At 36.0% G+C, this 26,481-nt stretch overlaps 1 protein-coding gene across 2 annotated transcripts; it reads left to right on the plus strand.

Annotated features, from left to right (window-relative positions):
- Positions 1 to 2,182: 2,182 nt before the first annotated feature.
- On the plus strand, positions 2,183 to 26,024 carry DEPDC1 (DEP domain containing 1). 2 transcript variants are annotated; one of them, XM_003260180.4, is made up of 12 exons: positions 2,183 to 2,313; positions 5,051 to 5,316; positions 10,128 to 10,284; positions 10,697 to 10,815; positions 11,233 to 11,363; positions 13,037 to 13,084; positions 15,967 to 16,107; positions 17,160 to 18,011; positions 18,448 to 18,620; positions 20,714 to 20,890; positions 22,198 to 22,383; positions 23,097 to 26,024. In XM_003260180.4, the coding sequence occupies exons 1-12, from the start codon at positions 2,266 to 2,268 to the stop codon at positions 23,235 to 23,237; spliced, it is 2,439 nt and encodes an 812-aa protein (XP_003260228.1). In that variant the 5' UTR covers positions 2,183 to 2,265; the 3' UTR covers positions 23,238 to 26,024. The 2 variants fall into 2 exon arrangements, with proteins under 2 accessions (XP_003260228.1, XP_003260229.1); XM_003260181.4 differs by lacking the exon at positions 17,160 to 18,011.
- The last annotated feature ends 457 nt before the right edge of the window (positions 26,025 to 26,481 follow it).

The following is a 26,481-nucleotide window of genomic DNA, read 5'->3' on the forward strand; positions in this document are numbered from 1 at the left end:
GGAGCAAAAGTTCACAGTGCAAGCCTGCACATTCTGCTCTTTCCATCCAAGTGGGAGCTACAATCTAGTCCTGCCTCCCATCCACCATCATCTCTCCAGCTACCTGAATTAAGTTCTGTGTGGCTTGGGATGCCTCACAATCATGGCAGAAGGTGAAAGGCACATCTCACATGGTGGCAGACAAAAGAAGAGAGCTCATTTTCTTTTGCGATACTCATTGTATCACAATGAGTAGATTAGGTTAGGTTCAGCTAGAAGAGTAAATTAACGGAGGCTCATATTTCTTTCATATATAAGTCCACAGCTAGGCAGTTCATGGGCATTACAGCATCTCAGCTGCACAGTCTTCAGAGATCCAGGCTCCTCCAACCCTACACATTTACCCTGTACTTTCCCTCCCATGACACACACACATACACACACACGTACACATACACACACACATACACATACAGACATAGCCCCCAGTCAGGATTTGGGGAATACCAGGATTCAGCATTTTAACAGGTATTGCAGGAAATTCTAAAACATGTAGTTTGTAACCCACTCTGAGAAATTCTAATGTAGGAGAATTAGGAAAAGGATGATAAAGTGACTCTCACAGAATTGGTAATGAGAGGAAATAAAATGACTTCCAAGATTTAAACTATGCAATCGATGAATAATTGTTAAGAGTAAAGGTATGCAAAGTTACCTTAAAGAAACTCAGACCACTCACATTTAACAAAAACCTAACTTTTGAATATTTTATCATCTAAAGACACTATAAATGTGAAAGTGGATGGTGCAGAGTGAATCCACAGCTACAGTGGATTATTAAGGTACTATTAAGCTGTGGCTACTTATATCAAAGGCTGTATGTGAGATGATTTTCAACTTGGAGAGCTGGGCAAAAATAAATTTTGGCTTCCACAGTCTCATCTCCATTTCCTTCTGAAAGGAAAAAGAAAAGAAAAAGGAAAATCCTGGGACAATGTATCATAAAGCCAGGTAAGAAACAGTTAACATTATTTTGTAACATCAATCATTTTACTTTTCCTTAACATAAGTGGAAAATTGAGTAGATTGTTCCTGTTTACCAAGTGTGTTTTGAAAATTCCTACCCACTGGTCCTGGTAAAAAAGAGATGTGTTTCTGCCTAAATAACCCAAATTAAGGAAAACTCCACAGACCTACACTACCACTCCCTGAACATTTTCCTTTATCTCTTCTTTTTACTGCATCCTATCCTCTTAAACTGCTATTTAATTTCCAAGTGAATTCTTCCACAGCTTCAAATCACTCAAGCAATCTCCTACTGTACTAAGGGATTCTTAGCATCAAGTAGTTTCAGACTGGTGACAGGGTATTTATTAAAAGCGTCAAGTCTGTGCTTTGCCAAGGAGACCTAAGACTGAGTAAGTCTCTTCAACTCCCAGAATGTAGTTTTTGTCATTTGAAAGTTGACTTCTGTTGAAGATTTATTTTCTAAGATCCCAGTGAAATTTTAAGTGTATAATCATGATCCAAACATAACCAAGATTCTTATACAGTGGTAGAGTTTAAGGGAAGCAATTTGACAAGTTGTATACAACCTTTCCCAAGCCCCACATTGTATGTACTTAAGAAAGTCTACCTATAATCCATTTTATTACCCAATTGGGGGATTCTGAGTGATCCATTTTACTGCACAATTAAGGGGTTCTGAACCTACATTTTAGCACTTCAGAGAATCATGGCCCCTGCTGAGAGAGAGGAGAGACAGCAGAGAGAGAAACTGAGACATATATCTACCAAGCTGCTTTGCCTTCTAAGCTAACTGCTGAAGATCCTGTAGGGCCAGGCAGAAAAACCGTGTTTTCTTGTCTTTTCAAATTTCAAATTTCCTTAAATCACAGGCTGGACTCAACTAAACAGCTCATCCTCTCTGAGCACGAAAACAGGACTCCGTGACTCCGCCTCGCCGCAGAAGGCAGGAGGGAGAAGCAGCGCCAGGGAAACCCGAGCCTGTCCCACCGAGGCGGTCCCAGGCCAGCCCAGCCCACCCCCGCCCGCGCCAGCTACCGGAGCCCCAGGACGCAGCCGAGCCTCCCGGGCCCCCGCCGACTCCTTCCCGAGGCTGGCTGTGGCGTCATGTGACCCGCGGCGCGGCCAATCCGCGCAGCCCTCGATGCTATTCAAATCGGCGGCGGGGCCAACGGTTGTGCCGAGACTCGCCACTGCCCCGGCCGCTGGGCCTGAGTGTCGCCTTCGCCGCCATGGACGCCGCCCGGCGCTGACGGACCTATGGAGAGTCGGGGCGTGCCTCCCGGGCCTTATCGGGCCACCAGGCTGGTAAGACAGCTCGGAAAGACGGGACCGGTCAGCGGGCTGACGGCAGTCACCACCGTTCGCAGTTTTTTACCTTGGTCGGAGGGATGAGTCCCGGGATCCCTGGGTTCAGGGAAAAGGCTGGCGAGGAGGAGTAATGGGGATGCGACCCTGGCCGGACTCACCGCTCCCTCTGTGCTGAGGGTCTGGGCCTCGGGTCGGAGAGGAAGCGCCGCGCGTAGGCCGCTCCAGACTCGCTGTGAGGAGCGACTCCTGTGCCTGGCGTGGCCGGCGTCCCCTGGGGGCGCCTGAAAAGATTCCGATTTGGCCGCTCACCTCGCCTGATTTTCTGCCCGCCTCAGAATGAGGGAACCATTGGGAATGAGGCCCAAAGCTTTGTAGGCTTAGGTGGGGGGCAAGCCCGAATGTAGCAATTTTGTTTATTGAACCCATGGAATTTAACGCAGGATGTAGCGGCCGAATAGCACTAGGATAACAGCTGCCTGTCTCAAAACGGTATTTCCGAGTTCCCGTCAGTAACCACTGCTGGTGGTCCCTGAATTTGCACGTGCAGCACTCCTAACGCGTTTTGTGCAGTTGGGTCTTCGGTTCTATAGGATACTGTGGTGCTGGTTATCGACGTTAGGTGAGTCCCCTACCTTCTGCCAGCCTGTTTCCACATTGGTAAAGGTTACGAATACATGCTAGCCTTAAGGGGTTTCCCAGGAGGATGCTGTTTTTGAAAGTGTGTTGTGATCTGCAGAACAACAAGCATTTTCCTCTTAGGAATGCCCTTCAGGCGAGCACGTATTATTAGCCCTACTTTACCAGTGTGCACACTGAGGCTGACAGACGTTAAATGCCTTCTAAAGTCACATCAACAGCAAGTGGCAGAGCTAGAATTCAGATCTTCCTGGTATGGCGATCTTACATGGATTCTGCTACTTGGTAAGTTATTGGCTATATTTATCAATATGAAGGATAGAATTTAGGACAGGAAGGAACCTCAATCAGGTAGTCCTGCCACATTATTTGAAACCCGTTAGATGAAAGTAGTAGAAGCACGCTGAAAAAGAAAACATGCACCAAATGCTTACTAGTACTTCACATATATTACATCATTTTATCATTACAATAAGCTCACTGGTTAGGTCCTTTTGTCCCTGTTTTGTGGTTAAGGACATTGAGGCATAGAGATTGAAGACAGGCCCCAGAAGTCATAAACAATATTGGTAGAGCTAGAGCTGGGAAACCAGCCCTACTACTCTTAACTCCAGAGCCTGTTCTTAAAACCACTACCCTATACTGCATCTCAGGAAAGCCATTCTGTGCTCTCCCTTAGTACCGAGACCCTTTCTGCCATTTTTAGTACTGTGTCCTCAGGCCAGTACAGAGTGAGCAGCTCAGTATCAGTTTCTTGGGTAAATAAATATATAAAGTGGGAAAGTGTGGAAAGAAAACAATATAATCATCCAGTTTTCAGCCCTTAAATTTGGTATCGGGGCCACATAGGTTAGAAAAGCAGTAACATAGTTACTAGTGGCATAATGGGTTGCAAATTAGATTTGACCACTAACGTAGGATTTTTCTATTAAAAAGTGATGTGTTTATTCTATACCACCATCACCTCCATGCTCCACCTTTAGAGCTGTCATAAATATAGAAGTTTGGCTGATTTGAGGACAGTTTAGAAAATATCAATATCTTTGCAAAATGTACATGTCACAGGGTTACTAAACATGCAGTGGATGGACTTTACAGCTTACTTAATTTATCCCATCTGTTCTATGTTCACTACAGGAATCTTCACAAAAGAGATGCTATAGTAAATACATAAGCCATTTTTCATGTTAAAGATATTTCACCAGTAAAACTATTGCCTGCCATAAGTTTTGTTTGGCCAGCACAGTAGTTGAGAGTACAGGTTCCAGAGCCAATCACACCTGGGTTTGAATGCCTAGGTTCATCCCTTAGCTGTGTGACCTTGGTCATTTTATTAATCTCTCTGTTTTCCTTATGTGAGAAATGAGAAATTAACAGCACCTATTCATACAATTGGGGTAATCAAAGTGAAATAACGAATGTGAAGCACAGTGCTACCAACATTAATGTTAATTGAGGTAAAAAAACAGGGATAAATGTTTTCTCTATTGATTGTAGTTCTTCCTTATTTTTAGGTTTCTTAAATAAGTTCAGGATCTTAAATAAGATCAGCCAATGAAGTGCTTCTAATAAAAAAGCTATTACATAAAAATGTTACTACAGCACTAGAATTAATAAAAAGAAAGCACAGTAAGATATAATTTTTTTTTTTTGAGACTGAGTTTTGCTCTTGTTGCCAAGGCTGGAGTGCAATGGTGCAATCTCAGTTCACCGCAACCTCTGCCTCCCTGGTTCAAGCGATTCTCCTGCCTCAGCCTCCCGAGTAGCTGGGATTATAGGCATGCGCCACCATGCCCGGCTAATTTTGTATTTTTAGTAGAGACGGAGTTTCTGCATATTTGTCAGGCTGGTCTCAAACTCCCGACCTCCGGTGATCCACCCACCTCGGCCTCCCGAAGTGCTGGGATTACAGGCATGAGCCACTGCGCCCAGCCAGATATAAAATTTTATATAGCACAAATAAGATGAATGATTCTTTGAGACTTTTTATGATGTAATCAGATGTGAATTACAGAATTGTCTTTACCTAATGTACTTCAAGTCAATATGAGATTTGATTTTTCTTCAATTTTTTAAAAATATTTTCCTTCTTTTACAGTGGAATGAAGTTACCACATCTTTTCGAGCAGGAATGCCTCTAAGAAAACACAGACAACACTTTAAAAAATATGGCAATTGTTTCACAGCAGGAGAAGCAGTGGATTGGCTTTATGACCTATTAAGAAATAATAGCAATTTTGGTCCTGAAGTTACAAGGCAACAGACTATCCAACTGCTGAGGAAATTTCTTAAGAATCATGTAATTGAAGATATCAAAGGGAGGTGGGGATCAGAAAATGTTGATGATAACAACCAGCTCTTCAGGTAATGAACAGATATGTAACTGTAAAGCTGAATTACTGTAAAGTTTTACCTCTGCTTATATTATACTTTTACTATAACAGCAGCTTCTTCAAAGGAGTTATATTTCTTTGGAAAACTATTAATGCTGTTAGTTCAACTGAAATCATTTAGAAAAATTGTAATGTGAAAGTTAATTGCTACAAAATTTAAAGTTTTTAAGTGTTAGATAGCATATAAAATTAAGTAGGGAATTGGAAGGGAAGTAGTGAGGTATTATCACTTCCGCATATTCTGAACGCTTTATAACATTTTAAGGACATATTACTGACCTTTAGTTGCACAGTTTCTAGATTATAAGTTCACAGATCCTTCCCTTCAAACATATAATTTAATTTAAGAATACATGTAATAGGATAATGGCAAATCTTACATAACAAATAATAGGACCAGGTGAGGCGGCTCATGCCTGTAATCCCAGCACTTTGGGAGGCTGAGGTGGGCGGATCAACTTGAGGCTAGGAGTTTGAGACCAGCCTGGCTAACATGGTGAAACCCCATCTCTACTAAAAATACAAAAAATGAGTTGGGTGTAGTAGCACACACCTGAGACTGAGGCGTGAGAACTGCTTGAGCCTGGGAGGTGGAGGTTGCAGTGAGCTGAGATTGCGCCACTGCACTCCAGCTTGGGCGACAGAGCAAGACTCTGTCTCAAAAAATAACAATGATAACAGAAGAAATATACCACAGGTTAAAGAGAATATTAAGCAGTTAAGATATAACAGAAACTCTGTTTGATGGTTTACATATGTGTTCTTATTTAATTGCTATAGTAGCCAAGCAGGGTAGGTATTAACCCCTTTTAACAGATGGGGAAACTGAGACCATGCTTCAACAAATTTTGTTCTGTCCACCTGAAATGTTTTTGCACTGAGACACTGTACACAGTTTTCAGGCTAGTAAACTTACACATTTCTTTTAATCTCACCTCCTTTATAGCCTCTTCTGTGGAGCTTTTCTGACTCCCACAGGTCAGCGTAATTGCTTTTTCTCTTATGACCTACGGTTCTCTGTTATATAGCCATTAAACTAGGCCTGTGGAATGCAATGTCCATGCTTTTTTCTTTCTACAACATTAGGTACTTTTCAAATGAAATGTCTAAGAATTTATTGTTTCCTATGTACCAAAAATGATTTATTTCATACAAGTAAACGATAATAACAATCATATGAATAATCCATTTTGTATAGCACTCTACAAATCTCTCCTCTCTTAACTAGTCCTCAGTTATCTTTGTGGGCTCCTTTACTGCTGCTCATCCTTTAACTCTCCCATCGTCAAGTTTCTCCCCTTGTCCTTACTTCACCTTCTCCCTAGGCAATCTCATGCCATGTCTTCACCTACTTTTCTTAAGACTTTCAGGCCTCTCCTGAAATATCTTTCCTGAGCCTTTGGCCCATTTTTTTCAACTGCCTCCTGGAAAGGTGCTTCAAATATACCATATAGAAATATGACTATCACTCTCTAACCTAAATTTTGTCTTCTTAGGTTTCCTATCTGAATAAATGGCATTGCCTTCCTTATAGTTACCTTGATTCTTTCCCTTTCTTCTCCTTTAAATATGATTTAGTCTATTGTGCTGCCTAAGTAGTTCTCTGATCTGTACACATCTCTCTCCAAGATGAATCTTCTTTTTGTTAGGCTATAATTCTTACGTGGATTTCTCTTTATTTGTTTCGCTTTTGTTTTACCTGGATTTCTGCATAAATCCTCAACTAGTCTCCCTGCCCCTAGTCTTTTCTGCCTCCTGGGCTCAAGCTATCCTCCCACCTCAGCCTCCCAAGTAGTGGGGACTACAGGCGCACACCACCACACCCAGCTAATTTTTGTATTTTTTGTGGACGTGGGGTTTCACTATGTTGCCCAGGCTGGTCTCAAACTCCTGAGCTCAAGGGATCCACCCACCTTGACCTTCCAAAGTGCTGGGATTACAGGCATGAGCCACCGCACCCGGCCTCTCCTAGTCTTTTACGATGGTAACAAAACTATAAAGTACGTAACAATAAACTTTACCAAAAATGTGTAAGACCTTATTGGAGAAAAGTATTAAATTGTATTGAATAAATGGAGAAAGATACGCTGTTCATGAATGAAAATACATAGTACATGTATATACAAGTCAATTCCTCCCAAAATGAAATAGAAATTGAGTGCATTTTCATTCAAAACTTCAATATAGTTTCTTTGTGGAACTTGATAAGCAGATTCTAAAATTCATTTGGTAGAAGTCTTAAGAGAATTTTGAAGACCAAGGTCAAACTTCTGAGGTCTTCAAACTTTTGAGGTCACTACAAACTTTTTGAATAAATTTGATGTATGGGGCCAGGCAGAGTGGCTCACACCTGCAATCCCAGCACTTTTGGAGGCCAAGGCAGGAGGATCACTTGAACCCAGGAGTTCGAGACCAGTCTGGATAACATAGGGAGACCCTGTCTCTACAAAAAAAAGAAAAATTAATTAGCCAGGCATGGTGGCATGTGCCTGTGGTCTCATCTACTTGGGAGGCCGAGCCCGGAAGGTTGAGACTGTAGTCAGCCATGATCACACTACTGCACTCCATCCTGGGTGAGAGTGACACTCGGAGAAGAAAAAAAAATTGATATATGGTAAAAGATACGATAAAGTGAAAAAACACCAAACCACATATTGTTTATATACATTTATTAAAAGTATAAAAGCATGGAAAAGAAATACAACTATAGGTTTATTTTATGAAACTGCAAGTTTATATTTTACTCTCCCTTAGGAAGAGGGAGATAGGAATGAGCAAAGAATTTCATTTTTTTAAAAAAAGGAGTTAATTACACTCCCACCAACAGTATATAAACATTCCACTTTCTCTGCAACCTTGCCAGCACCTTTTTTTTTTTTATTTTTTAATAGTAGCCACTTTGACTGGTGTGAGATGGTATCTCATTATGGTTTTGATTTACATTTCTCCAATAATCAGTAATATTGAACTTTTTTCATATGCTTGTTGGCCACATAATATGTCTTCTTTTGAAAAGTGTCAGTTCATGTCCTTTGCCCCTTTTTTAATGGAGTTGCTTTTAAATTTGTTTAAGTTCCTTGTAAATGCTGGATACTAGACCTTTGTCAGATTCATAGTTTGCAAAAATTTTCTCCCATTCCATAGGTTGTTTGTTGACTCCATTGATAGTTTGCTTTTGCTGTGTAGCTCTTTCATTTAACTACATCCCATTTGTCAATTTTTGCTTTTGTTGCAATTGCTTTTGGCATCTTCATCATGAAATCTTTGCCCGTTCTAATGTCCAGAATGATATTGCCTAGGTTGTCTTCCAGGTTTTTTATAGTTTTGGGTTTTACACTTAACTCTTTAATCCATCTTGAGTTAATTTTTGTATATGGTGTAAGGAAGGGGTCCCATTTCAATCTTCTGCATGTAACTAACCAGTTATCCCAGCACTATTTGTTAAATAGGAAATCATTTCCCCCATTGCTTGTTTTTGTCAGCTTTGATAAAGATCGGATGGTTGTAGGTGCATGGCCTTATTTCCGGGCTCTCTATTCTGTTTCATTAGTCTATTTGTTGGTTTTTATACCAGTACCATTTTGTTTTGGTTACTGCAGGCCTGTAGTATAGTTTGAAGTCTGGTAGCCTGATGCCTCCAGCTTTGTTCTTTTTGCTTAGGATAGCCTTGGCTATTTGGGCTCTTTTTTTGGTTCCGTATGAGTTGTGGACAACAGTTCAGTGATTCATTAAAATCCTAAAACCAGAATTACCATTTAACCTAACAATCCCATTACTAGGTATATACCCTAAGGAATATAAATCATTCTGACATGAAGACACATGCACACGTATGTTCACTGCAGCACTATTCACAATAGCAAAGACAAAGAATCAACCTGAATGTCCCTCAGTGGTATACTGGATAAAGAAAATGTGTACATATATACACCATGGAACACTATGCAGCCATAAAAAAGAATGAGATCACGTACTTTGCAGGAACATAGATGGAGGTGGAGGCAAACTAGCTAAGGAACAGAAAACTAAATACCACATGCTCTCACTTACAAGTGGGAGCTAACCGATGAGAACACATGGACACATAGAGGGGAACAATAGACACTGGGGCCTATTGGACAGTGGAAGGTGTGAGGAGGGAAAGGTTCAGGAAAAATGACTAATGGGTACTAGACTTAATACTTGGGTGATGAAATAATCTGCACAACAAACCTCCACAAGTTTACCTATATAAGAAACCTGCACATGTACCCCTGAACTTAAAAGTTTAAAAAAATTAAAGGAGAAGTCTGGCAAAATGTCAACAATTGCATAGGTTGCCAGTTACATACATGGGTATTGTTTTATTATATCTTTGAAGTATTTTATATTAAAATAAAAGGAGGCCAAAACATTACAATCAAAAGAAGCAACAGAAATTAAGTTCCAGAAATTAGGACAAATACAAACAAAAGAGGGAATGTACAAACTAGGTAACTCATCAAAGAAATTTAGAAAATGTAGCATTCTAGAGCCATTTTGTGTGTGAGCAATACCCCTCTACCAGAACTGACCCTAACGATAACCCTAGATTATCCAGAAATAAAGTTAAAATATACACAATATACTAAAGAAAAAAGGAACCTCTTTTTTAAAGGTTTAATGGGAAATTTATTCATCTAGAATCTTTATTACTTGGTAGTATTAATAAATCAAGCTCTTTATGTGAATTTTAAAGTAAATAGGCTCTAAAAATTTGTTTCTAATCTCACATTATTTAATTGCTTATTGTTTTTAAACCAGATTTCCTGCAACTTCGCCACTTAAAACTCTACCACGAAGGCATCCAGAATTGAGAAAAAACAACATAGAGAACTTTTCCAAAGATAAAGATAGTATTTTTAAATTACGAAACTTATCTCGTAGAGCTCCTAAAAGGCATGGATTACATTTATCTCAGGTAACACATCATTTTACTAATTACTAGTTTAAATATAATTATGATGTACTCAGTAATAGAATCATTAAAAGTAAATGATTAATATTTAAAGCCAGAACTGAAACCTCCTAACCTACATTACATTCTAAAAATGTATATATAAAATTGTTTGTAACCCATAGAAAGAGTAATAAAAATGGTAGTGAGACATAATTGAAAATAACAGTTATATAATTTAAGTGTGTTTTGGTTTAAATTGATTTGAGGGTGGTAGGGACAACTGCAAAATTAAAAACTCCATTACCATTTACATTATTTATTCGGGAGACACTTTATAACTCCACAATGGACTGATAGTAATAGAATTATTGTTGCTTTCAATATTTAAAAAATTTGAGCATAACAGATTAAACCAAAATAATCCTTTTTTCAGGAAAATGGTGAGAAAATAAAGCATGAAATAATCAATGAAGATCAAGAAAATGCAATTGATAATAAAGAACTAAGCCAGGAAGATGTTGAAGAAGTTTGGAGATACATTATTCTGATCTAGTAAGATAAAATTAAGCTTTAAAGAAGTTTCTGAAGTGTTCTGATTATTAATTTGACATTTTCATCAAAATATGCAAATGAATCAGAACAGATTAATTCTCAAAGCTTAGAATGCAACCTGTATATGTGTCTTTAAATAAATACTCGTTATAGCTCTAGTAGAGTAGAAACTGAATGTTTTGGTATGATTCACCTTTTCTTTGAATCAACATTGTGGCCATAGTTTGGGATATATATTGGAATCCTTTTAAGATTATTGAGATAAATATATTTGAAAGGGGATACTAAATATAAGTCTTAGAAATTTGGTTAAGAAAAATAAAATATTCCGATGGCTTTGTTTACTAGTCATTCATTCATATGTATAATCTATCCTATTTATGAAGAAAAAAAGTTAATATTCTTTCTTCTATTTAGCCTGCAAACCATTTTAGGTGTGCCGTCCCTAGAAGAAGTCATAAATCCAAAACAAGTAATTCCCCAATATATAATGTACAACATGGCCAATACAAGTAAACATGGAGTAGTTATACTACAAAACAAATCAGGTTGGTATTAATAAAATAATTGGGACTTTTAAAAACTTGCCAACAAGGTTGCAGCTATAGTAGTGTAAAGAGAGACCCAAATGTTGAAAATAGAATACTTTCATGGAGCATCAGAGGGGCTATCATAAGTTCTGTAGTAATAACAATGGAATATTTTTTAAGTGAGTATTATTCATGCTAGTATAAGAAATATTTTATCTGCTAAGATAGATTCATGCATGGTATTTAAAAAATGACAAAGTTAAGCATCCAAAAGGTATACAAATATAAGAAAAGTTTTGATTAAGCACATTTTTGTTGAGGGCCTCCAACGTGTCAGACATTGTGCTAAAGATTAATAAGTAAGATAGAAATGGTCCATACTCTCATGAGGCTTACATGAGTAGTTATGTACAAATTAACAGAAGTCGAACATATATACAAAACTGTAATAACACAACAAAATAAGCTCAGACTTTCAAGATGAGGATTCTAAAGGGACTGGCTTTTTGGTTTTATATATTTATATAGTTGATTGATTTCAGATTTAGATCCAAAAATCAGGGAAATAATTCAAGCAAGATAGATGTATTAGAAAACTTAGATTGTGGGAAAGGTATTCATAAATCTCTCAAAATTGTAGCTAATGTTTTATGGTAAGTTTCTGGCTGTGGAATTAACTGACATATATTACTTTGGTTTTCTTTTTATGGGCAAGAACTTTGAGTTTTTAATTGTAGGAGCAAAAGGTAAATGTTAAAACTGATGAGTTTGCTATGTGGCATATGCATGTGGCTGTAGACCAGTCCCTTCTTCCATTACCTAAAACAATATGGTTAACAATATATTCCCTAATTTAATATTTCTATTCTTTGTAACCCTGTGTAAAACAAATGCTATGGCCGGGCGCAGTGGCTCACGCCTGTAATCCCAGCACTTTGGGAGGCCGAGGCGGGCGGATCACGAGGTCAGGAGATCGAGACCACGGTGCAACCCCGTCTCTACTAAAAATACAAAAAATTAGCCGGGTGCGGTGGCGGGCGCCTGTAGTCCCAGCTACTAAAAGAGGCTGAGGCAGGAGAATGGCGTGAACCCGGGAGGCGGAGCTTGCAGTGAGCCGAGATCGCGCCACTGCACTCCAGCCTGGGCGACAGAGCGAGACTCCGTCTCAAAAAAAAAAAAAAAAAAAAAGCTAGATTTCTATGGAACATACTTTATTTAGTGTCACTTGAAAGATTTTTAGCAAACTTCACTATAAAAGCAGCATAATAATGAGATACAGTTCATTTCAATCATAGGTCTCACCCAAATCAGTAATATTCAAATAACATAGCAATAGGCAGAATAGAAACAGGGATGAAGAAAAGATAGTGGTAGTAGATAAAAATGAATGTGGAGTTTATATCTAAACACTCCCTCAAAATAATCCTCAATTTGGCAGTATTTAATTGTTATATGTAATATGAATCAAACTCAGAATCTCTGTAATTGCTTCAGACTTTTTCTATTTTAAAATACTGATTTGATCCTGTCTTATTAAACATATAATACTTTTTAATCCTGGTAATACACACATATACAAGTGTAACATGTATGTGTATGTGTATATATATATAATTGCATGTAAGCGTGATATGTTGAAATATACTATCATAAAAAGTGTATGGTTTACTTAGTAATTTTTTTCTGTGTAGATGACCTCCCTCACTGGGTATTATCTGCCATGAAGTGCCTAGCAAATTGTAAGTTAAATATATGTGTGTGTGTGTGTGTGTGTGTGTGTGTGTGTGTGTGTGTGTGTGTGAGATATTGATAGTATTTAACAAGAACCAAGGAAATTTAATAAAGTCCTGATAAAATTAAAGTATATCATTTCTCTTGATATATAAATGAAAGTCTAGTGGAATTTATTACATTTTGGAGCCCTTAACTTTTTCTGTTAAGAAAGGTGGTGATTTTTTAATTCAAGCATATTATTTATGGTTTAGTTCATAAATATTATAAAGTCATAGCCTAGAGGATCTCAGAGGATTTTTTAAGTGCCTCAGTGAGGCTCAGAGTTCAAATGGCTTGAACTCCTTGGGATTTCTATAGTGTAGAAGCATAGAATACTAGATATATTAATGTGACTTTATGTTATAAAAAAAAAGATCATCTGTCATTGTATTAGTTTGTTCTCGTGCTGCTATAAAGAAGTACTTGAGACTGGGTAATTTATAAAGCAAAGAGGTTTAATTGGCTCATGGTTCCACAGGTTGTTTAGGAAACATGGCTGAGGAGGCCTCAGGAAACTTACAACTTACAGTCATGGCAGAAGGCAGAGGGGAAGCAGGCATGTCTTACATGGCTGGAGCAGGAGGAAGGTTGTGTGCAGAGGTGGTACACGCTTTTAAACAACCAGATCTTGTGATAACTCACTCAGTATCACAAGAACAGCACCAAAGGGGAAATACATCCCCATGATTCAGTCATCTCCCACCAGGCCCCACCTCCAACACTGGGGATTACCAATTTGGCATGAGATTTGGGTGAGGACAGATCCAAACTTTATCAGTCAGTAATCCAGAAATTTTTTTAGCATTTAATTGATCGAGCTTTTTCATAGTGATCAGTGATAATTGATTTTTGTAACATAAAACCCTAGTATGAGTACAAAATCCTAATTGCTTTCAAAGTTAATTTTTTAAATATACAAAGATATAAGCTAAATCATCAAAAGCTAAATTATGTTTTAGTAGTTTTAGTTACAAGTATAATTTTCTAGTTCATACAAAATTAGCATTTTCTAAAATGCTAACAGGGTTTTATTAATGTTCAGGGTAACTTTATATTCCTTTGTTGTCCACTGGGTGTCAATATGATAAAATGACATTGAATAAATAGCAATAAAGTAAATACATTTAGAGAAACATTTTATTTATCAAATTAAGATAAAAATCTTTATTATGAACTTAAGACTTGAATTTGTCTCTCTACTTTCCAAGTATAGTTAGCTATTCTTCTCTTTCATTCCTTTGCTCATGGTTAAGAATTCAGATAGGCATACTGACAGGGATTTCTCTGACATCTGGTCTTTAGGGATTGTGTCTTCCTTCTCTTTTCAGTCTATGTAATACCTAAATGATACAAATTATATAACTTACTGGATTCCAAATTAGCAACAATGTATTTAGCCAGAGGCAGAGTTAAGACTTACTTTACTTGTTATTCCATCCCCCAGAGTAATTCTGTGAGATGTAGGAATTAGTAATCAGTATACCATCCCAATTTTTCCAACAGAGAAAACCAAAGCTTGGAGTATCTTCTTTTAGTGCAAAGGAGCTAGAACTCAAACCTAGATTCTCTATAAATTCTATATTTTTAATATTTTTAATTCCTGTAAACATGTATTTTCTGTCTTAGAGAACTTTCTAATGATTATCAAATCTTTTATTCCACATACTATTTCTTATGTCCTTAGAAAAATATCTGTTTTGCTCTGTTGTTAAGAGTGTGTGTGTGAATTGTTTTAATTCTTTTTCAGTGTGTGCTCATATTTGTGTGTCCATACAAAAGTTTGGAAACAGAGAAGAAATATTATTTGGACTTGGGAAGAGGAACATTTTAACTTGAAAGATAGTATAATGGCTCTAAAACCTAGATGCATACCAGTCATCTAGGTATTTAGCATACCACTAAAGAGACTCTCCAGAGATTCTGTAGGTCAGGAATCTTAAAAAAAAAAAAAAAAAAAAAAAATATATATATATATATATATATATATATATATATATACCTCCAGAAGATTATTATAGTGAAGGTTCTCAGGTTAGTGTTTGGAAAACACTCAATTAGTGAACCAGAAGCAAACATTTCTAGGTCAGTAAATTTCTGGCCCTGCCTTCATGGATTATGATCTCTGTAGAGGAGTTTGTATTTTTAATAGGCACATTGGATGATTCTGTGATATAATCCATGAACCACACTTTAAATGTTGTTGGAGCTTTAAAAGTCCTGGGCCTTGCTCTTATTTTACACTGCTCTAACTTCTAATTCAAACTTTGCTAACAGTCTTTTTCATCTTGGGCAAGGTACTCTCAGCCTCAGTTTTCTTATCTATGAAATGAGATCAAATCTTATTTTTGAGGAAAACACAAATGAGTAGGTATGATTATTTCAATAGTTGTGTCAAGCTTAAGAAACAACAATGTAAAGATATTTAAATTCATTAAGGTTATGCTTCATGTCAGACAAAATATATTCATGAAAATGTAAATTTACAAAAAGACAATTTGAAGGAATTATTTGTGTTGTCCAAATATTCTTTCCTTACAAAATGAATTACAATAAAATCTTATTAAACTAAGCTTCCCTAATGCTTTTAAAATGATATTAAAATTTTGCTTTATGTGTGATTTTGCAGGTATACCAATGTTAAAATAAAACAAAATACTAGCAATTGACTGCTTCTAGTGGAAAGATAATGAGGAAGAATGAGATATACCCTTTAAATTTTTGAACTGTAGCAGAATTTGTTGTTAAACCTAGCTCCTTCATGAAATACAGATTTTATACTTTTTATATTTAAAAATTGTATTTAAATTAAAATATACTTTACCTTTTTCTCTTGCCTTCTACTTCTTAGGGCCAAGAGGCAATGATATGAATAATCCAACTTATGTTGGATTTGAACGAGATGTATTCAGAACAATCGCAGATTATTTTCTAGATCTCCCTGAACCTCTACTTACTTTTGAATATTACGAATTATTTGTGAACATTTTGGGTATGTATGGATTTTACTGATTTTAGTTCATTTTGTTAAAGTTTTCAAATTTCTTATAATTTAGAAGATCTAAAACCATAGGTAAATATGAAGATGGCAGCCTACAAATTACTTTAAAATTCAGTGAAATAAGATCCCCAGGTTACTCATACTTCCGCCCAGCCAACTACCAATTTGGGACTTCCCTCAACCCCCTACCAGATTCGATAATTCACTACAATGATTCACAGAACTCAGAAAAGCACTTTACCTATGACTATTAGTTTATTATAAAAGCTAGATCTCAAGAATAGCCAAATGGAAGAGTTACACAGAACAAGGTATGTGGGTGTTGGTGGCACAGAGTTTCTCTACCCTTTCTAGTCATGCCATGATCCCAGCACATCCATGTGTTCACCAACCTAGAAACTCCCTCAGCCTGCATGTTTTAGAGTTTTAATTGAAGTTTAATTACCAAGGCATGACTGACCAAGTCGTTGGCCACTGTTGTCAATTGAACTCCATCTCTAGCCCCTTTCTCCTCCCACAAGGTTGTAGTTGGTGATGAAAATTCGAACCATGGCCAGCCCTCAGTTACCTTAGCATGAACTCAGATATGCTGAAATAGGCTTGTTATGAGTAACCAAAAACTTCTATCACTCAGGAAACTTCAAGGGTTTTGAGGAGCTCCATACCAGGTACCAAGGACAAAGATCAAATATATGTATTTTATTATACCACAATTATCTTATATTTATGAGGTTTCTAGTACTTACAGACTGAGAACAGATTTTTTAAACATATTCTGGCTCAATCCATTTAATTAGGCTGTTGAAATAATTTTTTAAAGTTATATTACAAGTGGGAAAACCACTCATCTGTCTTGCACGTTTGTAACCGAATGTTGCATGTGTCCTATTTAAGTGGCTTCTGAATTAAGCAACTACTGTGTATACTATACTAACAATATATACTATAGTAATGCTTTATTTTTTAACTTTACTATTGTTTTTGTTTTATTTTTGTCCACTGTCAAACAGTTGCATCTTAATTTTTGTTTCATTTCCTGGTAGTTGTTTGTGGCTACATCACAGTTTCAGATAGATCCAGTGGGATACATAAAATCCAAGATGATCCACAGTCTTCAAAATTCCTTCACGTAAACAATTTGAATTCCTTCAAATCAACTGAGTGCCTTCTTCTCAGTCTGCTTCATAGAGAAAAAAACAAAGAAGAATCAGATTCTACTGAGAGACTACAGATAAGCAATCCAGGATTTCAAGAAAGACGTGCTAAGAAAATGCAGCTAGTTAATTTAAGAAACAGAAGAGTGAGTGCTCATGACATAATGGGAGGAAGTTGTCATAATTTAATAGGGTTAAGTAGTATGCATGATCTATCCTCTAACAGCAAACCAAGATGCTGTTCTTTGGAAGGAATTGTAGATGTGTCAGGGAATTCAAGTAAAGAGGCATCCAGTGTCTTTCATCAATCTTTTCCGAACATAGAAGGACAAAATAATAAACTGTTTTTAGAGTCTAAGCCCAAACAGGAATTCCTGTTGAATCTTCATTCAGAGGAAAATATTCAAAAGCCATTCAGTGCTGGTTTTAAAAGAACCTCTACTTTGACTGTTGAAGACCAAGAGGAGTTGTGTAATGGGAAATGCAAGTCAAAACAGCTTTGTAGGTCTCAGAGTTTGCTTTTAAGAAGTAGTATAAGAAGGAATAGTTATATCAATACACCAGTGGCTGAAATTATCATGAAACCAAATGTTGGACAAGGCAGCACAAGTGTGCAAACAGCTATGGAAAGTGAACTCGGAGAGTCTAGTGCCACAATCAATAAAAGACTCTGCAAAAGTACAATAGAACTTTCAGAAAATTCTTTACTTCCAGCTTCTTCTGTGTTGACTGGCACACAAAGTAAGGCTGTTGCTTTCAATGCATGCAATATTAACTTTTAGTGTTTACTAACTCTGTGTTTTGCTTACCTGGCTTTTCTTCCTTGATGTTGCTTAATTATTTTTCCTCCAAGAGGAATTATTATAAAAGACTTTTGTCTGTGACATAACCAAGATTTATTCTATTTACCTAAAGCACTTATTTTCTTTTTTGCAATTTCATTTATTCTGAGTCACTTTATTTGTAATAAGTGAAGAATTTTAATACTTAGAAATAAGTTGTAAAGAAAATAATGAGAATCTTACCATGTTTTAGAGGAATGTAATTTCTAGAAATAGTTAAAAGAAATGAAATACTAAGATATTATTTTACCTTCTTTATATAGTTGTATATACTGGTAGTATGAAAGCAACTAGTGTCATTGATTATTTTGTGGGGGGGTATTTTTGTATTCTAGGTTTGCTGCAACCTCATTTAGAGAGGGTTGCCATCGATGCTTTACAGTTATGTTGTTTGTTACTTCCCCCACCAAATCGTAGAAAGCTTCAACTTTTAATGCGTATGATTTCCCGAATGAGTCAAAATGTTGATATGCCCAAACTTCATGATGCAATGGGTACGAGATCATTGGTAAGTTGATTTCTTATGGAAAGAATAAGTCTGATTCATAAACCAAAATAAAAAACCAAACTACGTAAAAGTACTACTCAAGTGATGTCTTAGTCTTAAAGTGCTAGATTCTTAGGTTGGAAAGGCTCTTTAGCCTTTCTTAGCAGCAAAATGTTGGTGTATTAATCTTTTGTGCACACTCTGTTATACTTTCACATGCTGGTGTTAATCTTGACTAAGGACTTTGCCTGCTCATTCATCCTGAATCACTTCAGAGTGATTGACCAGTCAGACCACGTTATGTTGCCTTGTGCCAATTGTTTGGTGGATAAGGAAGAGGAAATGTAGGTACTGTTGAAAGCTTGAGACTATAACTGTGGACGCAGAGAACTAATGGAACTTAATACAGTAAGTCAGTGTTTCAGAGAACATAGTAATGGAAAAGTAGGTCATTGTGGACAAGAAGTTGGGAAGCACTATTGCCAAACAGCCTTAGGCTCCTTGTGAAAATGAGGACAAGGGCATTTATATGCAGATAATTGGTTGGAAATGAACTCTTGAAATAATATCTTTAATCTCTCTCTTTTTTTTTAAGTCACCACTTCCTCAAAATGCAACTTGAATTTACAAGAGGTTCTTATAGCAAGGAATCTGGAGTTACGCTTTCTTCCACTCATTATTAAAGATAGTTCTTTAACATGACAGACCTAATATAAAGAAGAAGAATTATTCTTGAGTAATTATAGCACTATTAAAAAGCATAGGAAGTTTATAGAGGAAGATGTTTTCAGAGACATGACTGGGAAGGTGATAATTTTGGTTTTGCACTTTTAGGATTTGAAGTCATAGGACCTCCAAGAGAAATTGAAATTTATCCAACAGAATGTTGGAAATATGAGCCAGGTGAAGAAAGATGGGGGGAATGCAAATTGTTTTGGTCATTTACATAGGCATAGTACTTGAAGCTATGAGAGTGGATGAGCTCTACAAGGCTAAGAATGTGGAGAAAGAGCAAAAAGCTGAGGTCTGAGCCATGGAAGGAGACAGGAAACCCTGACTGATGTGTAGGAATAAAACTAAAAATCTATCAATTCTATAAATATTCTGATCATCTACTATGTGTGAAATATTTAAAACAGAATTCTGATTTCTAAGTATTTTAGAATGAGGTGTGTGTGTGTGTGTTGCAGTTAGACGGTTGCATAGATACAAGTGAGAGTAACGAGAGTAATAAGTGAGAGTAATCAATTTTATCCCAGGATTTGAAGATCCCATAAGATGGAATTGAAAAATGTGTGTTTTAAATTGCTGTCTAAAGAATGACAGAATAAGCATTTTTAAAAACCATTTTCCAGCATTTCAAAAGCTAAATGGCATCAGCTTTGCAACCACTTATGAATAGAAGTGTTCTATATGTTACACATTCTCCTGGTTTGTGTTTTTTTGTGGGTTTCATTTAATGTAATTAGTTATTGTTCTCTGACAATCTTTAAGCTTAAACAACATATATATGTGGTATTAATAGAACCTATGGTGTTTACTGATAAAATTGTGACAAAATTGTAGAAAAACCAAAGCCTTTTATAATTCTTGGGAATTACATTAAGGATATACAATTTTTTTTTTTCTGGTTACACAGGATCACACTCTGTTACCCAGGCTGGGGTACAGTGGTGTGATCACAGCTTATTGCACCCTGGAATTCCTGGGCTGAAGAAATCCTTCTGCCTCACTCTCCCAAGTAGCTGGAACCGTAGGCATGCACCATCATGCCTGGCTAGTTTTTTATTTCTTTGTAGGTATAGGGTTTCACTATGTTGCCTAGGCTGGCTTCGAATTCCTTGCCTCGAGTGAGCCTCTCACCTCAGCCTCCCAAAGTGCTTAGATTACAAGCATGAGCCACCATGCTCAGCCATGGAAAAACTTCAAAAAGGATTTAAGTATAATCAAATTCTTACATTTCTAACTGTATAAATCATTGTTCTCATTTTTAAACTGAGGGCTGCTTATCACTTTATCCCAATACTTCACATAATGCTACCTGGAAATTACTGATATTCCAGTTTGTATGCAACCTTACCTTTTTAAGTTCACATATTTTAATGTTTTTCTAGATGATACATACCTTTTCTCGATGTGTGTTATGCTGTGCTGAAGAAGTGGATCTTGATGAGCTTCTTGCTGGAAGATTAGTTTCTTTCTTAATGGATCATCATCAGGAAATTCTTCAAGTACCCTCTTACTTACAGACTGCAGTGGAAAAACATCTTGACTACTTAAAAAAGGGACATGTAAGTATTGTGAGTCTTAAAATTCTCTGCAATAATCCGTTGCAAGTGGCAAACTCATCTCAAAGTAGCTTAATCAAAAAGGGAGACTTTATCAGCTCCCATAAACAACCTCTGAAAGTCAGGAGTGTAGACAGAATCTGGGACTCAAATAGCTATATGACTCTTTCCATCCCTCCATCTCTTATTTCTGTGTTGATCCTGCGTTTGACAATGGCTCCTGGGACTCCAATAGCCATGTGACTCTTTCCATCCCTCCATCTCTTGTTTCTGTGTTGATCCTGTGTTTGACAATGGCTCCTTCACATCATGAGGCATGTGGCTAGTTGAAATTCATGAGTTAGAGCCTTACATTTGCAATTCGAAGGAAAAAGAGCCATTCCTCCATCTCCAATTTTAAAAGCTCTGGATATAGACTCTTAGCCTAGTTGAGGTTAAATATGCATCGTTTAGGTTGTTAAGAGTGAGTAGGATGGAGATAGGGCCTTACTCTGATTGGTTCTACACAAATTAAAGGAGAATTTATTCTTCACAAAAGGTGAAGGTAGAGGGGGTAAAATGGGAAGGAACTATTAGAAGAAGGAGAGAAGGAATACTGAGCAGCCAAAGTAACAGCCATCTACTGTATTCCATCATTGCCTGCCCAACACGTTTATGTCCCATACAGACATCTACTGTATTCTGTCTTTGGCTGCCCAACACGTTTATGTTTTTCCATACATACCATTCTAATATTGCCCTGGCTTATAATTATAACTATCTCCTAGAATTTCTCTCTTATCAGAAGATGTTAGAAGCTCTGCCTATGTCCCTAGGCCTCAAAAAAAAAAAAAAAAAAAAACATGAAAACTAAAAATATTTCATTTCAGTAAATATGCTGATCATCTACTACCTGCACTGTCAGAACATTAAAGCCTTAAAATGAATTAGGATAACACTTACATTGTTATTTTATAGTTAAAAGAATAAAACCCATAGTTAATGGCAATAATTATAATACCTGTCTTTAATGCTTATTGTGTGCTGAGCCCTTTCTATATATTTTGTTATGTAATTTCCATTTTAATGATGAAGAAACAGACCAAGAAAAGTTAAATGCATTGTTGAATGCTACAAAACAAGTAGATTATGGAGCTGGGGTTTAGAACCTACTGACTTACACACCTCTACTGCATAATACATGTTTTTTTTAATGTGCTGAATGTTTGATTGGTGGTAAATCAATAGGTGCTAGATCCCATCAAAAGAATACTTTATCATATAAGAACATGACCAGAATTAACAGAGTTACATCATTTTGTTCACTACAGATTGAAAATCCTGGAGATGGACTATTTGCTCCTTTGCCAACTTACTCATACTGTAAGCAGATTAGTGCTCAAGAGTTTGATGAGCAAAAAGTTTCTACCTCTCAAGCTGCAATTGCAGAACTTTTAGAAAATATTATTAAAAACAGGAGTTTACCTCTAAAGGAGAAAAGAAAAAAACTAAAACAGGTAAGAGAATGAGCAAGTTCTCAATCATGTAAATATTTTGTAATGTGCTGTTCCTGGTTGTTAATAACATTTAGAATCTACTTTCTTATTTTAATATTTTACATTTTCAGTTTGAGGTATATAGACTATATATTATGATGACTTGTATATGTGCATTAACCTAAAACATGTCAGTACCTACCTGAATTTGCTCTTTATCCTGAATTTTAAAATAATACCAACAATAATAATATATACTCTCCTTTTTCACTAGTATTTTGTATAATCATAGCTTGGATTAGCCTGGGAAAGCAATTATAAGGTATGGATATGTATCTTTGAGTGACTTATCACTATGTTTTAGAATTTTTAGCTCCGAATCATGCCACATGATTTTGGCATGTCTAATTCTAAGTCTGAAACACTGAAAGACATATGAATACTAGATGCCTATGCCCTTCATAGGTTTTACCAGTGGGAAAGAAGATCCGGAATTTAGGGAGAGAATTAACATCAGAAGAGAAAGAATCCTAAAATGTTAATGTTAATGAGATCTAAGAGACCTTATAGTATTCACATGAGAAGAGAGAGGAAAAGGCAAGGATAAAATGAAAGGATACTAATCTCTATAATACTTCTTTGAGAAAGACACTGAATTCTTATAAAATGTTGAGCACTGCTTCAGCTTGGGAAATAATGTTAAATACCTTATAATTTCTCACCTCATTTTTAAGTTTCAGAAGGAATATCCTTTGATATATCAGAAAAGATTTCCAACCACGGAGAGTGAAGCAGCACTTTTTGGTGACAAACCTACAATCAAGCAACCAATGCTGATTTTAAGAAAACCAAAGTTCCGTAGTCTAAGATACTAACTGAATTAAAAATGATGTGATACTTGTGGAACTTGGATAAATGAAGCCATATCTGAGAATGTAGCTACTCAAAAGGAAGTCTGTCATTAATAAGGTATTTCTAAATAAACACATTATGTAAGGTAGTGCCAAAATAGTTGTTTATCAATGTGAGACTCTTAGGAAACTAACTAGATCTCAATTGAGAGCACATAACAATAGGTGATACCAAATACTTTTTGTTTTTAACACAGCTATCCAGTAAGGCTATCATGATGTGTGCTAAAATTTTATTTACTTGAATTTTGAAAACTGAGCTGTGTTAGGGATTAAACTATAATTCTGTTTTTAAAAGAAAATTTATCTGCAAAAGTGCAAGTTCTGAGATATTAGCTAATGAATTAGTTGTTGGGGTTACTTCTTTGTTTCTAAGTATAAGAATGTGAAGAATATTTGAAAACTCAATGAAATAATTCTCAGCTGCCAAATGTTGCACTCTTTTATATATTCTTTTTCCACTTTTGATCTATTTATATATATGTATGTTTTTTTTAAAATATGTGTATATTTTATCAGATTTGGTTTTGCCTTAAATATTATCCCCAACTGCCTCAGTCATTCATTTGTTCAATATATATATTTTGAATTCTAGTTTTCATAATCTATTAGAAGATGGGGATATAAAAGAAGTATAAGGCAATCATATATTCATTCAAAAGATATTTATTTAGCAACTGCTATGTGCCTTTCATTGTTCCAGATATGCGGAGGCAATGATAAATAAAACATATAATCTCTTCCATAAGGTATTTATTTTTTAATCAAGGGAGATACACCTATCAGATGCTTAAAATAATAACACTACCCACTGAAATCAGGGCATATAAAATCATTCAGCTAAAGAGTGACTTCTATGATGATGGAACAGGTCTCTAAGCTAGTGGTTTTCAAACTGGTGCACATTAGACTCACCCGAGGAGATTTAAAACAGCCTATATGCCCAGGGCCTAACTTATACTAATTAAATCTGAATTTTGGGGATGTTGTATAGGGATTAGTATTTTTTTTTAATCTAGGTGATTCCAATATTCAGCCAACTGTGAGAATCAATGGCCTAAATGCTTTTTATAAACATTTTTATAAGTGTCAAGATAATGGCACATTGACTTTATTTTTTCATGGGAAGAAAATGCCTGCCAAGCATAAATGACTCTCATCTTAAAACAAGGTTCTTCAGGTCTGCTTGATTGTCTTGGTGCAAACTTGAAGCAAGTTGCCTTCTATTTTTTACTCCAAGATTGTTTCATATCTATTCCTTAAGTGTAAAGAAATATATAATGCCTGGGTTATAATAAAATCTTAATGTTTAATGACTATTCTCATTTCTCAATGTAATTTCATACTGTTTCTCTATAAAATGATAGTATTCCATTTAACATTACTGATTTTTATTAAAAACCTGGACAGAAAATTATAAATTATAAATATGACTTTATCCTGGCTATAAAATTATTGGACCAAATTGAATTCTTTCTAAGGCATTTGTATACTAAAACTTTTATTGTTTATACATATAGATATGTAAAATGTGGATTATGTTGCAAATTGAGATTAAAATTATTTGGAATTTTGTAACAATATAATTTTGCTTTTGTATTATTGACAAATATATAAATAATAAAGGCAGGAAACTCATTTGCATTAATGTACATGCAATTGAGATTACAAAATACATGGTACAATGCTTTAATAACATAAACTCTGCCAGTCAGGTTTGAATCCTACTATGCTATTAACTAGCTAGTAAACTCAGACAAGTTACTTAACTTCTCTAAGCCCCAGTTTTGTTATCTATAAAATGAAGATGATAATAGTACCTCTCTTTAGGATTGCGAGGATTAAGTAGGATAATGCATATAAAGTGTTAGCACAGTGTCTTGCATAGAATAAGCACTCTATAAATATTAGCTTTTACTAGAATCGCCTAGGATTATAGCACTAGAAGAGATCTTAGCAAAAATGTGGTCCTTTCTGTTGCTTTGGACAGACATGAACCAAAACAAAACTACGAACAATTGATGAGTCTTATTAACTATCTTTTCATTATGAGACAAAGGTTCTGATTATGCCTACTGGTTGAAATTTTTTAATCTAGTCAAGAGGGAAAATTTGATGAGGAAGGAAGGAATGGATATCTTCAGAAGGGCTTCGCCTAAGCTGGAACATGGATAGATTCCATTCTAACATAAAGATCTTTAAGTTCAAATATAGATGAGTTGACTGGTAGGTTTGGTGGTAGTTGCTTTCTCGGGATATAAGAAGCAAAATCAACTGCTACAAGTAAAGAGGGGATGGGGAAGGTGTTGTACATTTAAAGAGAGAAAGTGTGAAAAAGTCTAATTGTGGGAATGCACAGGTTTCACCAGATCAAATGATGTCTGGTTATTCTGTAAATTATAGTTCTTATCCCAGAAATTACTGCCTCCACCATCCCTAATATCTTCTAATTGGTATATAATGACCCACTCTTCTCACGTTATCCAAACAGTCATGTGGCATTTAGTAATGGAACGTACATAGAATTTCCCACTGACTTACCTTTCTGTCATTGGGAAACTTAAACTCTGAATCTTCTCATCTATACAATGTGAGTTAAAATATCTACCTAACTGAGTTGTGACTGTAGTGAAAGAAAGGCAATATATTTAAATCTTGAATTTAGCAAGCCCATGTTCAATTTTTACGTCCTTTCCTCTTGCCTTGTATTGAGTTTAAGATCTCTACTGATTAAAACTCTTTTGCTATCAAGTTTCTTTTCTTGTATCTCACAATATATTTTCTACCCTATCAGTGGTAATATTTTTTACCTCGTTTTTGGTGAAATTAAAGATGGTTATGGAATTTTATATCCTGGTAATCTGTACCACCAAGAGATATACCACCCTTTTATTTTGAAAGTGAGAGAGAGAGAATGTGTGTGCGTGCATGCGTGTGTGTGTGTGTGGTGTTATTGTTGAAGAATTTCTGGGAAAGAAATGAAGGATAGCTAGTTTTAATATTAAATTAAACTGAAAGAGAATCGTTTCACCAAAATAAATTTAACAGTTCTAAATACAGTAAGTACAGAAACTCAGACTTATGTATTTACTCAGAATTAACTTTTATTAAGAATGCTTTGTTTTCTCAGAACTGGGAGAAACATACATGTTAGTTGTTTTTATGTCTTCTGAAAACCTCTCAGAATGTGTAGTGAGGAAACAGAATT

This window comes from Nomascus leucogenys, chromosome 12 (assembly GCF_006542625.1).
Source record: "Nomascus leucogenys isolate Asia chromosome 12, Asia_NLE_v1, whole genome shotgun sequence".
In the NCBI taxonomy this organism is placed as follows: Eukaryota; Metazoa; Chordata; class Mammalia; order Primates; family Hylobatidae; genus Nomascus; species Nomascus leucogenys.